This window comes from Amblyomma americanum, chromosome 9 (assembly GCF_052857255.1).
Source record: "Amblyomma americanum isolate KBUSLIRL-KWMA chromosome 9, ASM5285725v1, whole genome shotgun sequence".
Lineage (NCBI taxonomy): Eukaryota > Metazoa > Arthropoda > Arachnida > Ixodida > Ixodidae > Amblyomma > Amblyomma americanum.
This window is the reverse complement of record NC_135505.1, coordinates 81,522,795-81,539,463: the sequence shown is the minus strand read 5'-3', so window position 1 is coordinate 81,539,463 and position 16,669 is coordinate 81,522,795. Positions and strand designations below refer to the sequence as shown.

The 16,669-nt window shown below is 41.2% G+C and overlaps 1 protein-coding gene across 2 annotated transcripts in view; it reads left to right on the top strand.

The window, feature by feature from the left end:
• The first annotated feature begins 790 nt into the window (after positions 1-790).
• Positions 791-16,669, top strand: part of LOC144104932 (inter-alpha-trypsin inhibitor-like) — a 28,855-nt gene continuing 12,976 nt past the window's right edge. The window contains exons 1-4 of one of the 2 annotated variants that reach the window (XM_077638163.1): positions 795-909; positions 7,161-7,313; positions 8,964-9,128; positions 12,722-12,871. In XM_077638163.1, coding sequence (XP_077494289.1) covers positions 828-909; positions 7,161-7,313; positions 8,964-9,128; positions 12,722-12,726 — 405 coding nt within the window. In that variant the 5' untranslated portion in view covers positions 795-827 and the 3' untranslated portion in view covers positions 12,727-12,871. Of the gene's footprint in view, positions 910-7,160; positions 7,314-8,963; positions 9,129-12,721; positions 12,872-16,669 lie in introns of those variants that run through there. The other variant, XM_077638162.1, reaches the window with a different exon arrangement.

Here is a 16,669-nt window from a genome sequence, read left to right as displayed (position 1 = left end):
CGGAGATTATTGCCTGAAAACAGCGCAACTCTAAATGTAATGAATGGGGTTTAGCCCAATTCATAAATTTTCCTCTCCATCTATAGTTTTCTAGTCCAGCACACTATATCGAAATTCAAATATATCCCAGCGATTTTCGCGCTTCAGACACACACTAGTAGAGGCGCAATAGTTTCCGGTGGTCCAGGTTTTTTCTACACCCAAAGTCAGAGTTTTGTGGACAACTAGAATTGCTTGCGCATGCCTATTTATATTGTTAAATGAAAACAAGCCCAATATGAAAACACACCATTCGGCGGTTTTGCTTTGAGGCTACTTTTATTTAAAGTAGTTTGTGCAGCTACAGTTGAAATATAATGGGACCTTCAAACAAGTGCAGCTCAAACTTTATCTGAAATATCAGTATGTAATGACAGCAGGTGTTATGCACAACCTATCTGAATTTGCAACTACCACTTTCAATGGCTATGCCTGGAAACGTTCATGATTTTGTTATAGTATAAAGAAACCGCACTATTATTTCTAGCAGCTTCTAGGATTATTATCTGAAGGAGTATGCCACTTTGTCACCAGGCTAAGATGTCTTAACCTTAGTGTCTAAGACCACATTGAATGCACAATAGGTTGCTTATTTCGAGTGACGCACAGCTGACGCAGTTCACAGCCTCGTTGTAATACATATTTATATTCTTTCGTGAACAGCTGCATTGAAATAAAGATTATGAAATATGATTTCCATGGAAACTGACACTTTTTTCCCTACGCAAGACTTCTGTAGGTGGCAATAAATACCCCACTGTAATCCATATCTAAGTACAAGTGTGATCATGGACATCGCCAAGGTGCTAATGCTCTTTGCTCTCATAGCAATCGGCACTGCCAACGAGAAGGAAAAGCCTGTTCCATACGGTAAGCTTTCTTGTGCGGCAGCACGTCTTAACACGGCCACACCCCACCAGTAATCTTGTGTGAAGCCTCGCAGTAACTCAGGTAAGCTCGGGTTAGTTCGAAGGAGAGTCGTCGCACTACCTGCAGCCAATGAGAGGAAGCTCGAGTAAACTCGGAGCAGCCTACTGCTTAAAATAAGAGGGGTTTCACGAAGAGAGGGTGTGAAGACCGAGTTTCAGAAACGCGGTTGGATGCTGAGTGTCCGAATAATTTCGGAGAAAAGTTGTGCAAATTGGAATATTGGCATGATGCTTTTGTAGAAATATTGAAGGTAATTTTTCATTCATGTTATAAGTGGCAGAATTTTGCTTTTAAAGTGTTTTCAACTATTGCATTGAAGATTTATGAGTGCCGTTTAAAACCAATAATGAACGCTTTTTATTATAGCTATAACTTCGTTGAAACTTGGGAGACTGCCTTGGGCGGATCTGAGCACTTTTTTCTGCTGTTGTGAAATTCTGCATTATATGGCAAAATTCTGTTGAACAATGGTTTCGCGCTCTTAAATGTTTTTGTCCAGAAGTGTTGAGTACGTAAGAGGTGCTGGAAAGAACAGCCGAAGAATGCACACATGCTTCCTCAACTATACTTGGTTTAATTGCGTTGAAGTCATACCCATTTTTTTGTGTCCTATCGTAAGCAGCGCTGCCAATAAAAACTATTATATGATATACCAGCAAAAAAAACACATTATTAGATTTATGGATCAACCAAGCATAACTTGTCATACCATTTAGGTGTTTATAATGAGGGGTGTGCAAACAGTGACGACAAATGTTTTACGCCATTCCGGTAGAGAAACTGTGTTCTAAGTCTGTAATTGGCTCCAATTATTTTCTAGTTATAATACCTATGCTACCGATAATTTAGGAGTGCTCCATATTTCTGTCGTAAATTTTGCTCCTGTTCAGTTTCGAGAGTTCGCAATAGCGCAACGGTATTGTGAGAGCCGCTGACGCTGCTTGAGGTCCTACGCTAAAAATAAAATTAACGTGGTTTATGTGCTTCTTATACGTTTTGTCCGCACAGAGGCTCTCACTATTTTGAATCGTCGGTGAGGAGCGCTAAGCGCATTAAGTAAGCGATATGACTGAAAGAAATCAGGAATCGTCTCTCAAATCACAAAGCTCGTGCTGGCTGCTGCGATGTATATGACATCTTCTTACAATATGCGCACCCCTACCTGTAGGAGTTAACGGCCCTGCGGTGTACTAGATCACGAGCAGGCCCGTTTCGTATGCGTTCGCCAGAGACTGTAATTAAAAAAAAACGGCTTTGATTTAGGAATGTGAACAGCGCAAGAAAATTGATATTGATAAAATTTGAGGTATGCAATGGTAATCTACAAATAAGGATGGCGTCCAAATTTACCATGATCAGCATAGTTGCAAATTAGAGAATGAAGCGTTTTTCTTTTGCATATGACAAACAAGTGGCAACCAAAAACGTAGTTTTGAACACTTACTGCCGGGAGGAAACAGGCATAATGCGCATTTCTTTTTGCGTTTCGTGACCTGCTCCAGTACTTTGGTAAGAACTAAGCAAAACTGAATAAACATTGAAGGAAGAAAGATATATTCACTGCCTTGCGAGCCGTAATTTCGAGTGCGTCGGGTGAATGTTGAAGGCAAATTGCTTTACTCGTTGAACAATGTTCGTGCTATTCTGGCCTACGACATGTACCGTTCTGTATAGCTTCTTTTCGCGTGTTTGTGGCACTAATAAAACAGGTTTTAAAGTTCAAACAAAAGAAAAACAACAAACCAATAAAATAAACCTCACAATAACGTCACTCAACCGCACCGATTCGATGAAAGTCCTACCGAAGCAAGAGGCCTTTCTATTTGCGGAAACCACCACTGAAACCAAATTAGTTTCTGAAGACATCTATTTCAGTTTTTGAAGAAAACATTTCTAAGCAAGGCTTTAAAATTGAGATAATTGAATATATTTAACTGCTGAGAAAAAGCTTTCTTTAGGCGAATTTTCTTGACACATTCAAATACATTATCTTTAAAAGAACAACTACTCATCACGACCTGTATTTGGCCAAATAGAATAGTAATCCAGCAAAAAAAAAATTGGTATTTTGCAAAAAGTGGCTGCAAAACAAAAATTCCTTTGCTTTGTCTTTAACACAGGGATTTCTTTGGGTGACCTTTGCGCAAAAAGTTAATTACAATCTTTTACAAGTTGCAGTTTTTCGAAACTGAGACGCTTACTAGCTTAGTTTGATGAGACTTTGTGATGCTGTCGATACAGTATTAATTTTTTTTTAATTCGTGCAACAAGTTTCTTCAATCGTTGTGAAAAAACAAATAGAAAGAGGGACTGTGGCTGCATCGGATTCGCGTAAGAACATCTGTGTTTGTACCCCAAATGGAAGTATAGATATTCCTGCATGTTTAAGCATACCATGCTGAAGTTATTCCGAAGTATAAGGAATAAAACCTGCCGGCGATGTGCCTTTCAGGCAATCAATGTAGAGACGCCTGCATGGTGAGGAGCTAAATTAGCTAATCAGCGTGACAGTAAATGATTTATGCCAAGATTTGCAGGTAAAAGTATGTAAAGCCTTTTTAAAGAAGTAGTTTCCTAACCTTCTGAAAACAACGCTGAGGTGTTGCCCTTAGTTTGTTCTTGTCTGCATTGTTTTTCTCGTTCTTTCAAGTTGTTTATTAGTAAAGAGTAAATAGCTAAGGTTTTATTTATCTGCTTCAGAAACAGATCGCCAATTCAAAGGCTGTCGTTTATTTTGACAAACATCTTTTTCATATGGTTTCACCAAGGTGCGATTTAACGGTATAAGATTCATTTACCGGTGTAAGAAAAAGCTGCCACGTGAGCGCTGCTGGCACCGGTCGGAAGTTTAGATAAAAGCAGATTTTGTTCTCTGAGACAGGTCTCAGGACGCTAAGCACTATGGTTGTCGCGTGGAAGTATTCGCTTTTGGTGAGCTTTCATTCAAGGTCGTGAAAGGAAATCTTTGAGGCGAATTGTAGCTTGACGAAATTATTTCGGCCGGTAGTTTCTACAACATCTAACTTACCACGTAAAACATTTAAAGTGCCACCTTATTGCTGGCATAAATTTTTGAAAAACTAGGTAATTTGTTTGCACGTACAATCTGGTTTGCAGACAAAAAAAATGAGATGGGATGCAAAGGCTCTGTTTTGAGGGTATGTGCAATAGCATTAAGGGGTAAGTGCTCATCTTTAATAAAACATAGGAGTCCGCGCACCATTCCTGGCACAGTGGTGCAGCGGTTAAGAGATGCGCCTCTGACTTGAGCTGGTAAGTGCTGCCACCGGTGGAGCTTTTGCGACCCAGGTTGCTCCTTCCAAGCAACCTGAAACTCTCGCGTCTAATCAGTAATTTACAGCGACATGCCACGGTCGGCAGTTTGCTCACAGCCTGTCCACTTTGGTGGCAATTAGGTGTGCTGGTTGTGATTAATCGTGAAGGTCGCGACCTATAGGTGGCACATCGACCGCCTCGGTTGCTTCTCTGGAGTTCCTTGGATGTTTCGCTCACGGTTAAAAACTCCGGCGCTGACAACTGACGCTGACGCCTGTTTACTGTGATGCGAGCTACATAAGGCTACTGCTGTGTGGGACATTCAAAACAAAACAGCGTACCAATTGGATCTAATAGGCTTGTCTACTCTGAATAATAAAGAAATTATATACTATGTTTTGCTGCGAAAGGCGGTTTAGATCAGATATACTGGCGCTCCACCATTTCTAGTAGTTCCTCGCAATTTTGAAGAAACAAAATCACGCTGTTATTTTTCATTAAGTGCAGCACAAGTGGTGTCTACACCTCCCGGGATGCCTTTTGCAGGAGTGGACAGTTAGAAGAACGTTTAGTATTTACGTTGAAGTTTACTTGGTAGCGTTTTTATGTTCGGCCGTTCAGATTGCCTACCACCGACACAATAAAGTATCACTAAATTCATAATATGCAGAGCGGGACGTGGCGAAGTAATTACTTTTGTTGTGCTGTATTCCTCCTAATTTTCTATGAAACATTTTTGTGTTTATAATTATGCTCTGCTATTCAAGCCAGAAAATCGCAATAGTCTTTGATTTCATTAAGACCATAGGAGAATGTTACTGGTAATAGGAATTTTGTTGAGAAGGAGGGTTTAACTAAGGGACTCGTTTTAGATCCGAGATAATTTAGAAAAAAATTAGCAGTTGCTTAACATGGCTAACTTTGGAATTCAGCGAAAAACAAGCAGCTTGCTAGGCATCTGAGGCTCTTTCACGGCAACTCCCCTGCATACATTCATAACAAGCACGGCTTAGCTAACGAGTTTCCGCACGCACAGTTTCCGAGTGGTTGATGAATTGACTGTGGCAGCTTTTACGTGACGGAGGGTGTGTCGTTGCGAAAGCAATGGCACATGCCTAAAGTTCTCAGCGTCATGTCGTCGTCATTCCTTAGTTTAGCGCCAGAGCAAAGGTGGATCTCACGAGTTCGCAGTCCGTGGAGCAAACATATAGGAGGCCAATCAAACAGCTTCCACTTGTGCAGAGCTACCAGTTGTGCTGAGAAAGTATTCCCCACAATGACAGACGTACACACGTGGCAATCGGAAGACCAAAGAAACCATCCCACTGAGGCTTGAGGAGCAGACAGCTGGTGCGGTGGAAATCCCGCGAGATGCCTGTATAATGCGGGGTAACGTGTGCAGTGTTATAAGAATTTCTCGTTAAATGTTAAAAGTATTGCTCAAGTGGGATGATTTTCTTCTGCTGGCTACACAGTACTAGTAGTCTGTCTTTAATTTTCATCCTTGAAAGCATAGCGCTAATAAGCCTGGTTGTCCTGCATAAATGTCGTCTAGTTTTGAGCACGTTGTAAACAGACAGCGCGAGCGATTTTAAACACTCTTAACTGTATTTTTACATTTTGTTGCGTTTGTAGTCCAGATGTTTTTGAATTAATGAAAGAGCAAACCCAACCTAATATTTCGTTGCGCCCAGATAATTCTTGGAAGGCACCACAAGACACCTATACACGTCCTTTATCGTTCTAGCACAGAGCGAAACCATTTAGAAGTTTACCATCACGAAACAAAGTCGCATCACGGAAAGCACTGAGCATCATCCCCGTAACCATTAACGCTCGAGACGAATGGGTGGCATCAAGAAAAAATTTGGCGCAGTCATGACGAACGACAAGGTAGAGAAGACAACACAACAGAGGAGCTTAGTCGCATGTCGGCGTTTATTACAAAAACAATTACAATGGGTGGCAGCTTAAATGGCTAATATCGATCGAAGCGTCTCCGTTGATGCTGGGCGGAAAACGCTAATTTTAGCCAAGTAATCTGGGTCATTGAAAGAAAAGTGGCTCGTCGTAGAGGTCAGATGCCGGGATGAACATTGCCAATAGGACAAGGGACGATTGCTGATGGAACGGCGCAGGTAAAAGCAGCGACACGAAGAAAGGCGGGAAAGCCGGTATGCTGGAAGAGCTCTGCAAATATCTTTGCATTCTAAGGTTCATGTGTGAAATGTAAAGCTGCAGTGGCAGTGGCTGCTTTAAACTACAATTTTACGTTTGTTTTGTGACTGTATACTGGATAATGCTGTGAAAGTATTTTTATAGAAGCCTGGTGGTGAATTGTGCAATAGAAGATGTCTCGGATAAAAATCAGTGAAAATCTCTGTAGCTACATTGGGAAATGTGCAAAGAATCCAGGAGAGAATTATCTAGAGAACGATTCTCTCTTCTTAAAATTCCATTGCTATCTGTAAGGCCAATAGGAAAGCCTGCTGAATTTTTCCGGAAGTCCACAAGTGGCATTCATGAGCATAGACCCGCAATGGCCCTTCAATTCTAGAGTTTTACGAGTATGACGAGTTTGACTGATGAAGTGGTATTTAGAATATCCTATCCGTTACTCTTGAAAGACAAAGGCCGAGCGCAACTGACGGAAAGTCGCACCTCAGCGCGACCGACGACGGGCGTAACACACGTTGGAGTTGAGTAGAGACCACCGGCGGAGAAGACGTCAGGGGCCGCGTCGCGGCGCCATTTAGTCACGGTGTCGTTCTGCAGGCGACTTAACAAAGTTGTTTCTCTCTCTGTCACTAAATCCGTGATTGCGCATCGAGAGAACTCTGACGCTTGCAAAGGCACCATAAAATCACCCATTCTCTACAGATCAACATATGATTTCCACTTACTTTTTCCTGCAGATCCGAGGTGCAAATCAAACCGGCCACCGCTGCAAACTAGACCTTGCCCTCATAAGAGTTTTGTATATGTCAGTTATAAAAGGAAATGCGCATGGACATGCGGGAAAGGCTCATTTGAGACCAGAGAAGAATGCGACGGAACCTGTCGCACTCGTGAGTATTACTGTGATTTTTCTTTTCTTCTCTCTGTTTCACGATTTCTCTTCTGGCTGTCTTTGAAATTGGTGGTTGAGTTCATCAAGGTTTTTTCAATTGATTCAAAAGAGAATCCTTCCAAGCAGCATTCTTGTGAACCTTTTCGTGGTATAAATGTAGGAAGTAATTTATCAAAATGCGCGTCAGCAGGTTCTAAACCATACGTAACAATCATTTCCATCGGTGGATTCAAAACAACTTTATTTCACTTTATTTCATTATGACACAGTAATATCAGCCTCTCTAATACTTCTTAACCTGTCATTCTTCATGAGACGCAGATAATTACACTTCCTTTAGAAAATTATTTCCCTTTGGCGAAGTGTTGTTTATTTATTGCGTCTTTTCTATTTGCCCCTGTCACTTTTTTGATGTCGTTCTAACATTTATTTACGGCTATTGCCATAATTTTATTACGAATCTATAGAACCGCTCGCAGATTTTTTTTTAGAAGCGCGTTTAATGTCTGTTATCTACAATTCTTCATTGACATCAGTATCAAGGAGTAATAATATTGGAAAAGAGGTGACCACACGCCACAGCTACTATACACAGTGGATGCTTTCTTGAGTAGTAATCCCAAATATGTTGCTTATTCTCTTTCGCACGCTCTAGTTTTAACTTACAGCTCTATATAAAAGGAAAAAGCCGAGTAGCGGGCTGGGAACGAAAATGCAAACTCTAAGTTCACAAACCTCAGAAGCTTCTCTCAACTGCAAAATATATACTGAAAGCCTTGCAAACAGGTCGTTCAATTCTGTAAGTTATTATAAATCTTAGGAATATATTACGCAGTTTGGCAACGCAATATGTATCCATTACTTCACGGCAAGCAAAGCTGAAAACTTCTGCGCCACCCGCGGGAGTAGCAGTATGCTCGTAGACACCCTTAGCTGTTTTGCCATTGCGCCGCACCTTTACAAAAAAGTGCCCACACAGCATGCATTCTTTATTCCTACTAAAGAAATTTACAACCTATAACTCTCGCTCGTTTTATTAGTAAGACGCTAAAACGTATGTTATTGTGACACCAATAGCCTACCCCTATCAATCATAAGGGTTTCGTAAAGGCGTGTATCCTATATGCATCCGAAATGGTCGGGTGTAAATGGCAGGCCAGGAGAAACGCCACTCGAGGCTGACAGCTCATCTCTTTCTCTAAAATGTTCAGCCCTGCTCAAATTAAGATGCTATGGATAATGCGTAAATTGTGACGTCTGCTTGAATGAATTTCAAGCCATTTGAGGAGAAATGCAGTCCATACGGCGACTCGGCAAGGTGTCACCTCAGGTCATCCTGTTTCTCCAGCTGTCCTTAAGAAGAGAGTGCTCAGTTCAAAGTTGTTTAATCTTGTGCTTCCCATATTTTCAGACAAATACTGAGCACGTTTGATATTCGGGTAAAAAGACGATATCTGCATATGAAAATGATGTGCCCAAGAAACTGAATATCTTGCGTACAAGTTGAAGGTATTTTCACATAATTGAAAAATTATTCTCATCCGTACCGCGCGCATTTTTATTATTTTGAAAAAGAAAAAAAATCAATTGGCAGGTACACAACTAAAAGCAGTGCATATGGGTGATGTGTTTGTTCTTATAATTTCAGCGGTGGTCTGCAATTGGCCGTATGCGCCTGAGCACTGCTCCGATCCCTTCCCGGTATACTTTTTTGCAAATTCAACTGGAAGGTGCCACCTGGATAATGGAGGCTGTAGATACTATGGCAACCACTTTCCCACTCAAAAAGAGTGTCAATTCACGTGCAAAGCAGGTAAGATACTTTTGCTTTATCTATTGAGCATCCTCACCTTCTTCACCTCCTTCACTGGTTACCTGTTCTCGCAAGAACCGGCGCAAAAAGAACAACGGAGAAGAAACAAGGAGGCCGACACAAACAGAAGCGCTTCTGTCCGCGTCGGACTCCTTGTTTCTTCTCCGTTGTTTGTTTTGCTCTGGTTCTTCTGAGATCAAGGCTTACAAATTAGCATGACAACATGTCTTGCTCGTCACCTGTAATGGAACAACGTATCCACGCAGCATTCGATTTCTCCTACTTCAGCCACGGCCTGTACACTGCATTACACGTTAACACCATTGCAGCAACAGGTGCTGCGCTGCCCTTTTATAGTTCGATATTTTTTTAATGACAGTGACACAGCCGACGACAATTGGTGTTCGAATTAACAAAATTATTTTTCAATCTACATGTCATGAGAGATTTCGAGGATCAGGAGCATTGTTAGTGATGTAGAAATTTCAGTGTGATTCACGAGGCTCTTAATGTCCTTCTTCCACGCGTTAATTGCATTTTCTCTGTTTTTGTAGGATTTGTTTATCTCAATGCAAGGTTTTTGTTGGCCACATAAGTATTACTTTCAAAATGCGCAGCAGGACATATGTATTTTTTTTATTAACTAGTGACTTACATACCTTCCTGCAATCATTCTGGGTATCGCATAAAAAGGGCACCTGAAAACATTGCTTCAGAAACACATTAGGGCAGGCAGTTGGAAGTATAAAAAAATTCGTTTCAACAACCTACTCTCAGCTTAGTGAGACGCCGTTTACTGTAAAAATGATTCTAATTTGTGAGATGAGAGCTAACATTAACTAATAACATTTTCAAAAAAGCAGCGTGATCTTCAGTGCTTACAAAAAGCTCGAATTCAAGGTCAGTACACTGTGATATAAATTTTCAAACAAGACATCGTCCTGAAAGCGCCACAGCGCGAGGATACCCGGAGCGTTTATTCACATAACATTGGGCGTCACCGATATCAGACGCGAAAAAGGCAAACGCGGGAAAATTTTCATTAAAAAAGGCTCCTAATTCAAACTCTTTGTTAAATTGCACCAATAAACGTCATTTAATTTGGTTTGTCCCTCTCAAAAATTCAGAACACATGGTTGTCATTAACTGCCTTATTCGTGCCTTCAAGGGACGAAGAAAAAGAGCCACGACCTCGTGGTGCAAAAGCGCCGGCAGTTCCAAATAGACACCATATTGCACCGTTTTACGTCTCCAGCAGAAATTTCCTTTGCATCGAGCATTTGGGCACATTCATGCTAACGTTCGTTTCTGTCCCTGATGAAGGACACAATTTTTTTCGTCGTGTTTTTTGGCTTCAAATGTGAACTGGCCATCTGGATTTTCATACATTCGAGCTTTCAAAGGGCATTAAGCTGTAAGCTTTGTTAATTAACTAGCTATTATTGAAATGTGTTTGAATTATTGCAGAATATATTTTCTTATTTAGAGTAATTGTTCCCGCCGCAGAATATTTTTGTTCGCGAATAGGATTTTTCAGTTTTCATCTCGCTGTCTTATTCTAAATTTATTTGCATATTTGATCTCAATGTCTGGCATTCTGGGCTCTGCTAGGAAGAGGTGTAATTGCAACATGCAAAAGTTAAATTATCGCAAGAGAGAAATAAGAATTATACACGGTAGACATTTGATAGCAGTGCCTGTGCATCATGAATTTTCACATATTTTGGCTTTACATTGCTGGTTTTCTTGTGCAGAAACACTTCCGGCAGATTTCTCGGGAAAAAAATGAGGGCTTTGCGACATTTTCTAAGTTCGCCGCTAGCTGCGGCGTTTTGAACTGCTGCTGGTTTCAGTTCATCAGTGTGAGATCCGGTACAATAATCTAAAAATTACTTGTGTAGGTTCAGGCTAGTTAACTAGTGCAGATGGACACAAGAAAATTAGTGCTTAGTTGTAACGTTGCAATATATTGCAGGTAATTTTACACAACATTGATTTTTGAGTAGGTAAATAATGCTATCTAACGGCATGGAATACGTTTTCGTTGCGAAGCAAAGGGATATTTACCACTGAGAACTAAGCGCGGTTCTGGCCACAGTTTAAGAACGTATTTCTGAGGCCAAGAATTTACGCTATGAGGAAGGGCGCGTTTTCAAAGAGCTACATAACGAATAATAGTGAAATCTTTCCACTTACCGTTCACGCGTACATTCACTGATGCAGTACTAGGAAAAGTTTTTATTTGGCAAAATAACACCAAATGACTGCGTTCTTTTAATAAAAACAGATTCGTCAATAAGAAACATAAAAATTTGTGCAGCATTTGCAATATCGGTTTCAAAATTTCAGCCCACTGCATCTGGTTCCGCGCGCAGGACATTATCATTTACAGGTGCACGAATCTCCCCTCAGATGCAGCAGCAAATATGAATTTTTTTTCTGAGCAACCACGCGTTGCTTAGAAGAAGTTAGCATTTCCGGGAAGATTTGAAATCGCTGATGGACAGATATCAAGGCCGTAAGGGAAGGGATAAAGGAAGGAGTGAAAGAAGGAAGGAAGAAGAGGTGCCGTAATGGAGGGCTCCGGAATAATTTTGACCGCCTGGGGATCTTTAACGTGCGCTGGCATCGCACAGCACAGGGGCGCCTTAGCGTTTTTTCTCCATAAAAACGCAGCCGCCGCGGTCCGTTTTTAAGGCCCCAAAACCGTTTTTAGAGGCACCGTTGTTCAAAAAAAATACGTCGCTGGAGCACGCGCCCACTACTTTTTAATTTACTTCAATAATACACCCCTCACTTCTTTCATATGAAAAGACACAAGTAAAAGAAATGACTGAGGTATATTCGTTGGTAAGGGCATATTTTGCTTCTTTCGTTAATTCTATTAATTATGTTTCTCCATGCTGTATACCTTTGCGCCAGTAGAGCCAGGTTGCTGAACAATTACCTGTTTCACAGTCATTTTGCTGGCACAAATTTTCTCTGTTCTGTGTTACATTTTGATGATTTTAAGTTTCTGTTCATAGAATTTGTATATATTTTCTTCATCTTTGACTTTCTTTTTATTTCCTGTACTCGCGTCTCGGGGTTTTATGTTTGTATTAGTTACCGCGTAGGATTTTGCTCCTTGCCAGGCACTGCCGGTCAAGGCATCAATGGCTTTTGCGGGTATTAATATGTGTACCATTTTTAGACAGCAATTTTTATTAAGAAAATTGCTATTTAACATAGCATAAACCTTATCGAAAGTAATCAAGCCTTCTCTGAGCTCGCATTTTCCGAATCTCTCTCCCAAGAAGAAGACGACTGTTCAGGACCACACTTGCAAACATTGTTGAAAAACTACACCACCCGCGAAAGAGATACAAAGCCTGTCTGTTTTTTTTTAACTTGGCCGACGTTCTTTGACCTAGCGAGAAACTCACGGACTATTATTTTTGCAGCAGTCTCGATTTTCTCCACCATTCTCATTACACACATGCAATATATATTATAATTGAAAATTATACTTTCCGGAGCACTACGTGTAAAGTGAAGTTAAGTTCGTTGATTAGTTTTCTGCAAAATAAACAAGAGACATTTTTTTGTTACAGGTTAAAGATGCGTGGTTGTTTTCAGCTGGAACTTTCATTTGAATTGAGCTGTATACAGCCATACAAAAAGCAACAAAGCTGAAATAAATGATTAGATCCACCGAATATATTTTTCTGCTCGGAAAGATTCAATAAATTAGTGGCAAGGAATTCCTGTCGTATTTTGGTCTCAATCAGGGATACGCCATTACAGTTGGTGGCATGTCTGAAGTAGCAACGCTGAAACAGGACCTGAAACACCGGACACTTTAAAACAACAGTGGCGCTTTCAACATCCGGCACGTTTATTATAAAGCATCAGTGTTAGGCGTTAAGACAACAGTGAATTATACGCAGACCAGTAAGGTACCCTGACACAATAAATTTATCAAACTAATTGATGTCTCCTGAAAGCACCCTCAAAGAAGTAACTATGATACATGAGCTCATTTTGTGCTGTCGTAAATTCTAAAGTGGATGGTGCATCGCAGCTCTTGTAAGAAGCCACTCAAAATTGGGTGCCACGAAGTAATACAGGAAAAGTTGCCATGCTTATGCGAAATGCATGGAAGGCACGCTACATATATTATATTAAATTTAAAAAGAACGTATTTTTCTACAATCATTGCTGAACTGTCATTAAGTAAATAGCACAAACTTATTAGTAATTTCGTGAGTAATTTCCAGCCAGTCGTTTTTTGAGGCTTAGGTAAAAAGTGCTCTCTTTAACTCAATTGGATTCGTTTCTTCCCAATCTTGGATGACCAGCGCATAAAAGTAAGTTTCTTAAGAACTGTAGGATCGTTCTTAAGAACTGTAGGATCATATAATTGATACGTGTCAGCGGGTCCTTAAGGTGGGGCGTATCTTTCGATGGGCCGTGGATCAAAAGAAGGCTGGGCCCTTTGGTCTCCGCACTTTGATGACGAGGACGATGGTGGTTCTGGAAGCTCACTTAAGTTGCCATGAGGATTTCCTTTAACGAGTGGCAGTAGCAGAAATCCTATATTTTCGAGCTTCCCTCAGGAAGCTTGGTTCGTCACTGCGGAACATAAAGGATAGTCTCATACGCATAACTTAACAATCTTCGTACCTAAAATATTTCCGAAACACTAAGCACTGATCTATATTTGAAGGTTATCAGCCACACTCTTATTCGTGCAAGTAACTAGTAAGATGAATCCAGGGAGGTTGCGGCTCTGCGCCGCAACCACTTGCATAACTGAAGCAAGTGATGATGCTCACATGAGGCGTCATCATGCGCTCCACTTACGCTCGAACCTAAGGCGAAAAAGTTCAATCAACATCGTTGGATTGCGTTTGGGCACTGCACTGCATAGAACCCATGACAGGCCTCGTATTGTTGCACGCATCAAATCCTGCGGCACATCGCTCGGCTACAACACCACACGTGCACTAAAATTCCTCCGTAGAATACCAGTTGGCAAAGCCACATTTTCGCAATCAGCTCCATGGTCGACACGTGACATTTCACGTCCACAACGGTATCAGTGGCTATCACTAGATATTGTACAAAAAAATATCGGCCGACCAATTTGCCCAGCAAGGGAACAAACAGCGGTGGATTGAATAGCCGTCTTACTAACAGGCGGGTGGTTTGTCTGACTGACTGTACCTGATTACAATTTTTGCGCCGATGTGCGGGGATCTGTTTTGTTTTCAATAATCAGTCGCAATTATTATTTAATGCGTTATCCTCACTGACCTATCGAGTCTTTACTACGGCATCTGTACATCGCACTTCATTTCATTTGCCCCAATCCACTCTGTAGAATCCGGCCACCATGCCCCATGTCACCATCTATTCACCATCCATCTGTCACCTTCCATTACCCCCTCTCCCCCATCTGAGAACTACAATATTCCACCTAGACGGTTGTTTAACCAAAACCACCATTAGCAAAATATCAGGCAGTGTAGGCATGTGCTTTATCCTCTGTACGGAACCTGTGGTAGTACCCTACATGCATAGTGTAGCGCACAACTTGGAGAAGTTGGCCAATATGTATGGTGTAACCATGGCGTTGTCGGCAACTGTGAAGCTTAGCCAGCTCTCCTATCTCACAATAAGCAGGAGAGCCAGCACGAGCGATTGCGAGAATGAAGTGGTTTAAAAAATTGAGCTACCATGTAGAAATTCCTACGAGGGTAAGTGTGTGCGCTCCTTAAATAATCATGCGGGAGAGCATAAAAGAGATAGCGAGAAAACCAAGAATTTGACTGAGCATTAGAGATAATGAGCCCCTTAAGATTAGCCGGAAGACACAACACAGGTTGAACAGAGATGCACCTAATTTATTTGCATCATGTGAAACTTCATAAATGTTGTCCAAATCAGACTTCTGTGGAAAGACTGATAATAAAAAATGTTTACTTGTTATGCTGAGAGCGCTGGACGAACAAGAAAATCCACGTAGCTAATTTCATGTGCCGAAGTCGAAGCGAGGAAGAAAACGCGGACGTGTCGTATTGTGACGAGGTATAGACGAAGTTGGAGACGCCAGAGCAAAGTGAGAGGAAAGGCTCTGGAGGCAGCGAGCAGAATGTGGAGATAAAGTCGGCCCAAAAAATGAAGCAGAAGAATTTGCCACTCAGTTCATTTTTTGGTTCTTTTACGAAACCTTTTTTCCAAAAAGTGTTCTGTGCATTTGTGCGTTCACCCAAACAAAATCAAGTGCTGCGAGCATTAACACACTTTTTAAGCTTTCACGGGATTCTTTCCCTTTAATCCTAGCTGCAACCTTCGAGACACAATTAAAAAGCTTATAAAATGCAGAGGTGTCGTGCTATGATTCTTCATGGTTGTTTCGAAACTAATCACTGCCGAAAATATCAATTTGTTAATCTTTATCACTTGTGAAGGAAATGGAGTAAAAAGGGTTCACATCACAACGACCATTTAAAGCGCTCGATAGCTTTTGTAGCGTAACGTCAAGGACGTGCATACACCAAGTTGGGATGTTGCACATTCGACTTTTGTCAGTAATATTGTTTTTGCTTCTCAGGTACGAATACACTGTTTTCAAACTCTCCTTGAAATTCCACGTTGCCATGACAAACTAAAGTTGAAACAGGCTTAAAGTTGTTAGATGACAGAAAACGCCTCTCTAGAATTAGCAGAAGACATCCTGTCACTAATTTGAGGTCCCTGCTGCTGTGCTCACTGGGCATACCAGCATTAGGCAACCTGTCCTTCTTTCGGCTACTTCGCTAGACTCAGAACTCAATACGCATGAAATGCTGTCGAAATATACGTAAAAACATTTACTTAACTATTGCAATTTTTTACCTCGCAGTGAAGCAAGCCTAGCGTCAGAAAAAAAACTCAGGCCGCATTGGAAAAGTACATCAAAGACTTTAATTGCCTCAGCTCTGGGGTACAACAAACACTTTTTTAAGAATATTCACGGCAGTGTAGTTTACATGCAAATGAGACAACCTTTCCCTCGGAATATCTGAGAGCAAAATTAGTCTTTTAGCGCCAATTTTAAAAGAAATTGTTCCAGGTCTTTGGTCCTGAATATACCAATCAACCAGCATTGGGGGAAAACGATTATGAGTATAGGTTTTTATGGTGGAAGTGCATCTTTGGCAAAAGGGCTCCATTGCACATGATATTCTGAATTACTGAAGCTGTGGTCAAAGACCCATTTTCCAAGAATTTAACCCCAGATGAGCCGAACACCAGGACAAAGAAAAACTTGTACCGTTTGGTCGTGGTCGTTAATGCTCGACAACTAGGTAAATGCTGTAGTCTTTGAGGAGAAATTGGAGATGTCCTAGCACTGTCAGGCATGGATATAGGTAGCGAAAATTCGGCGACTTCTGCATCGGAAGAGTGCATTCAATAGATGGTCCTTTATTCATGATTAAAGCTTGAGCTGTCGTGGCGGAGGAAGAGGAAAAGGAAGCCGTTCTTAACGGCTGTGTGATGAAATTCTTCTGTTG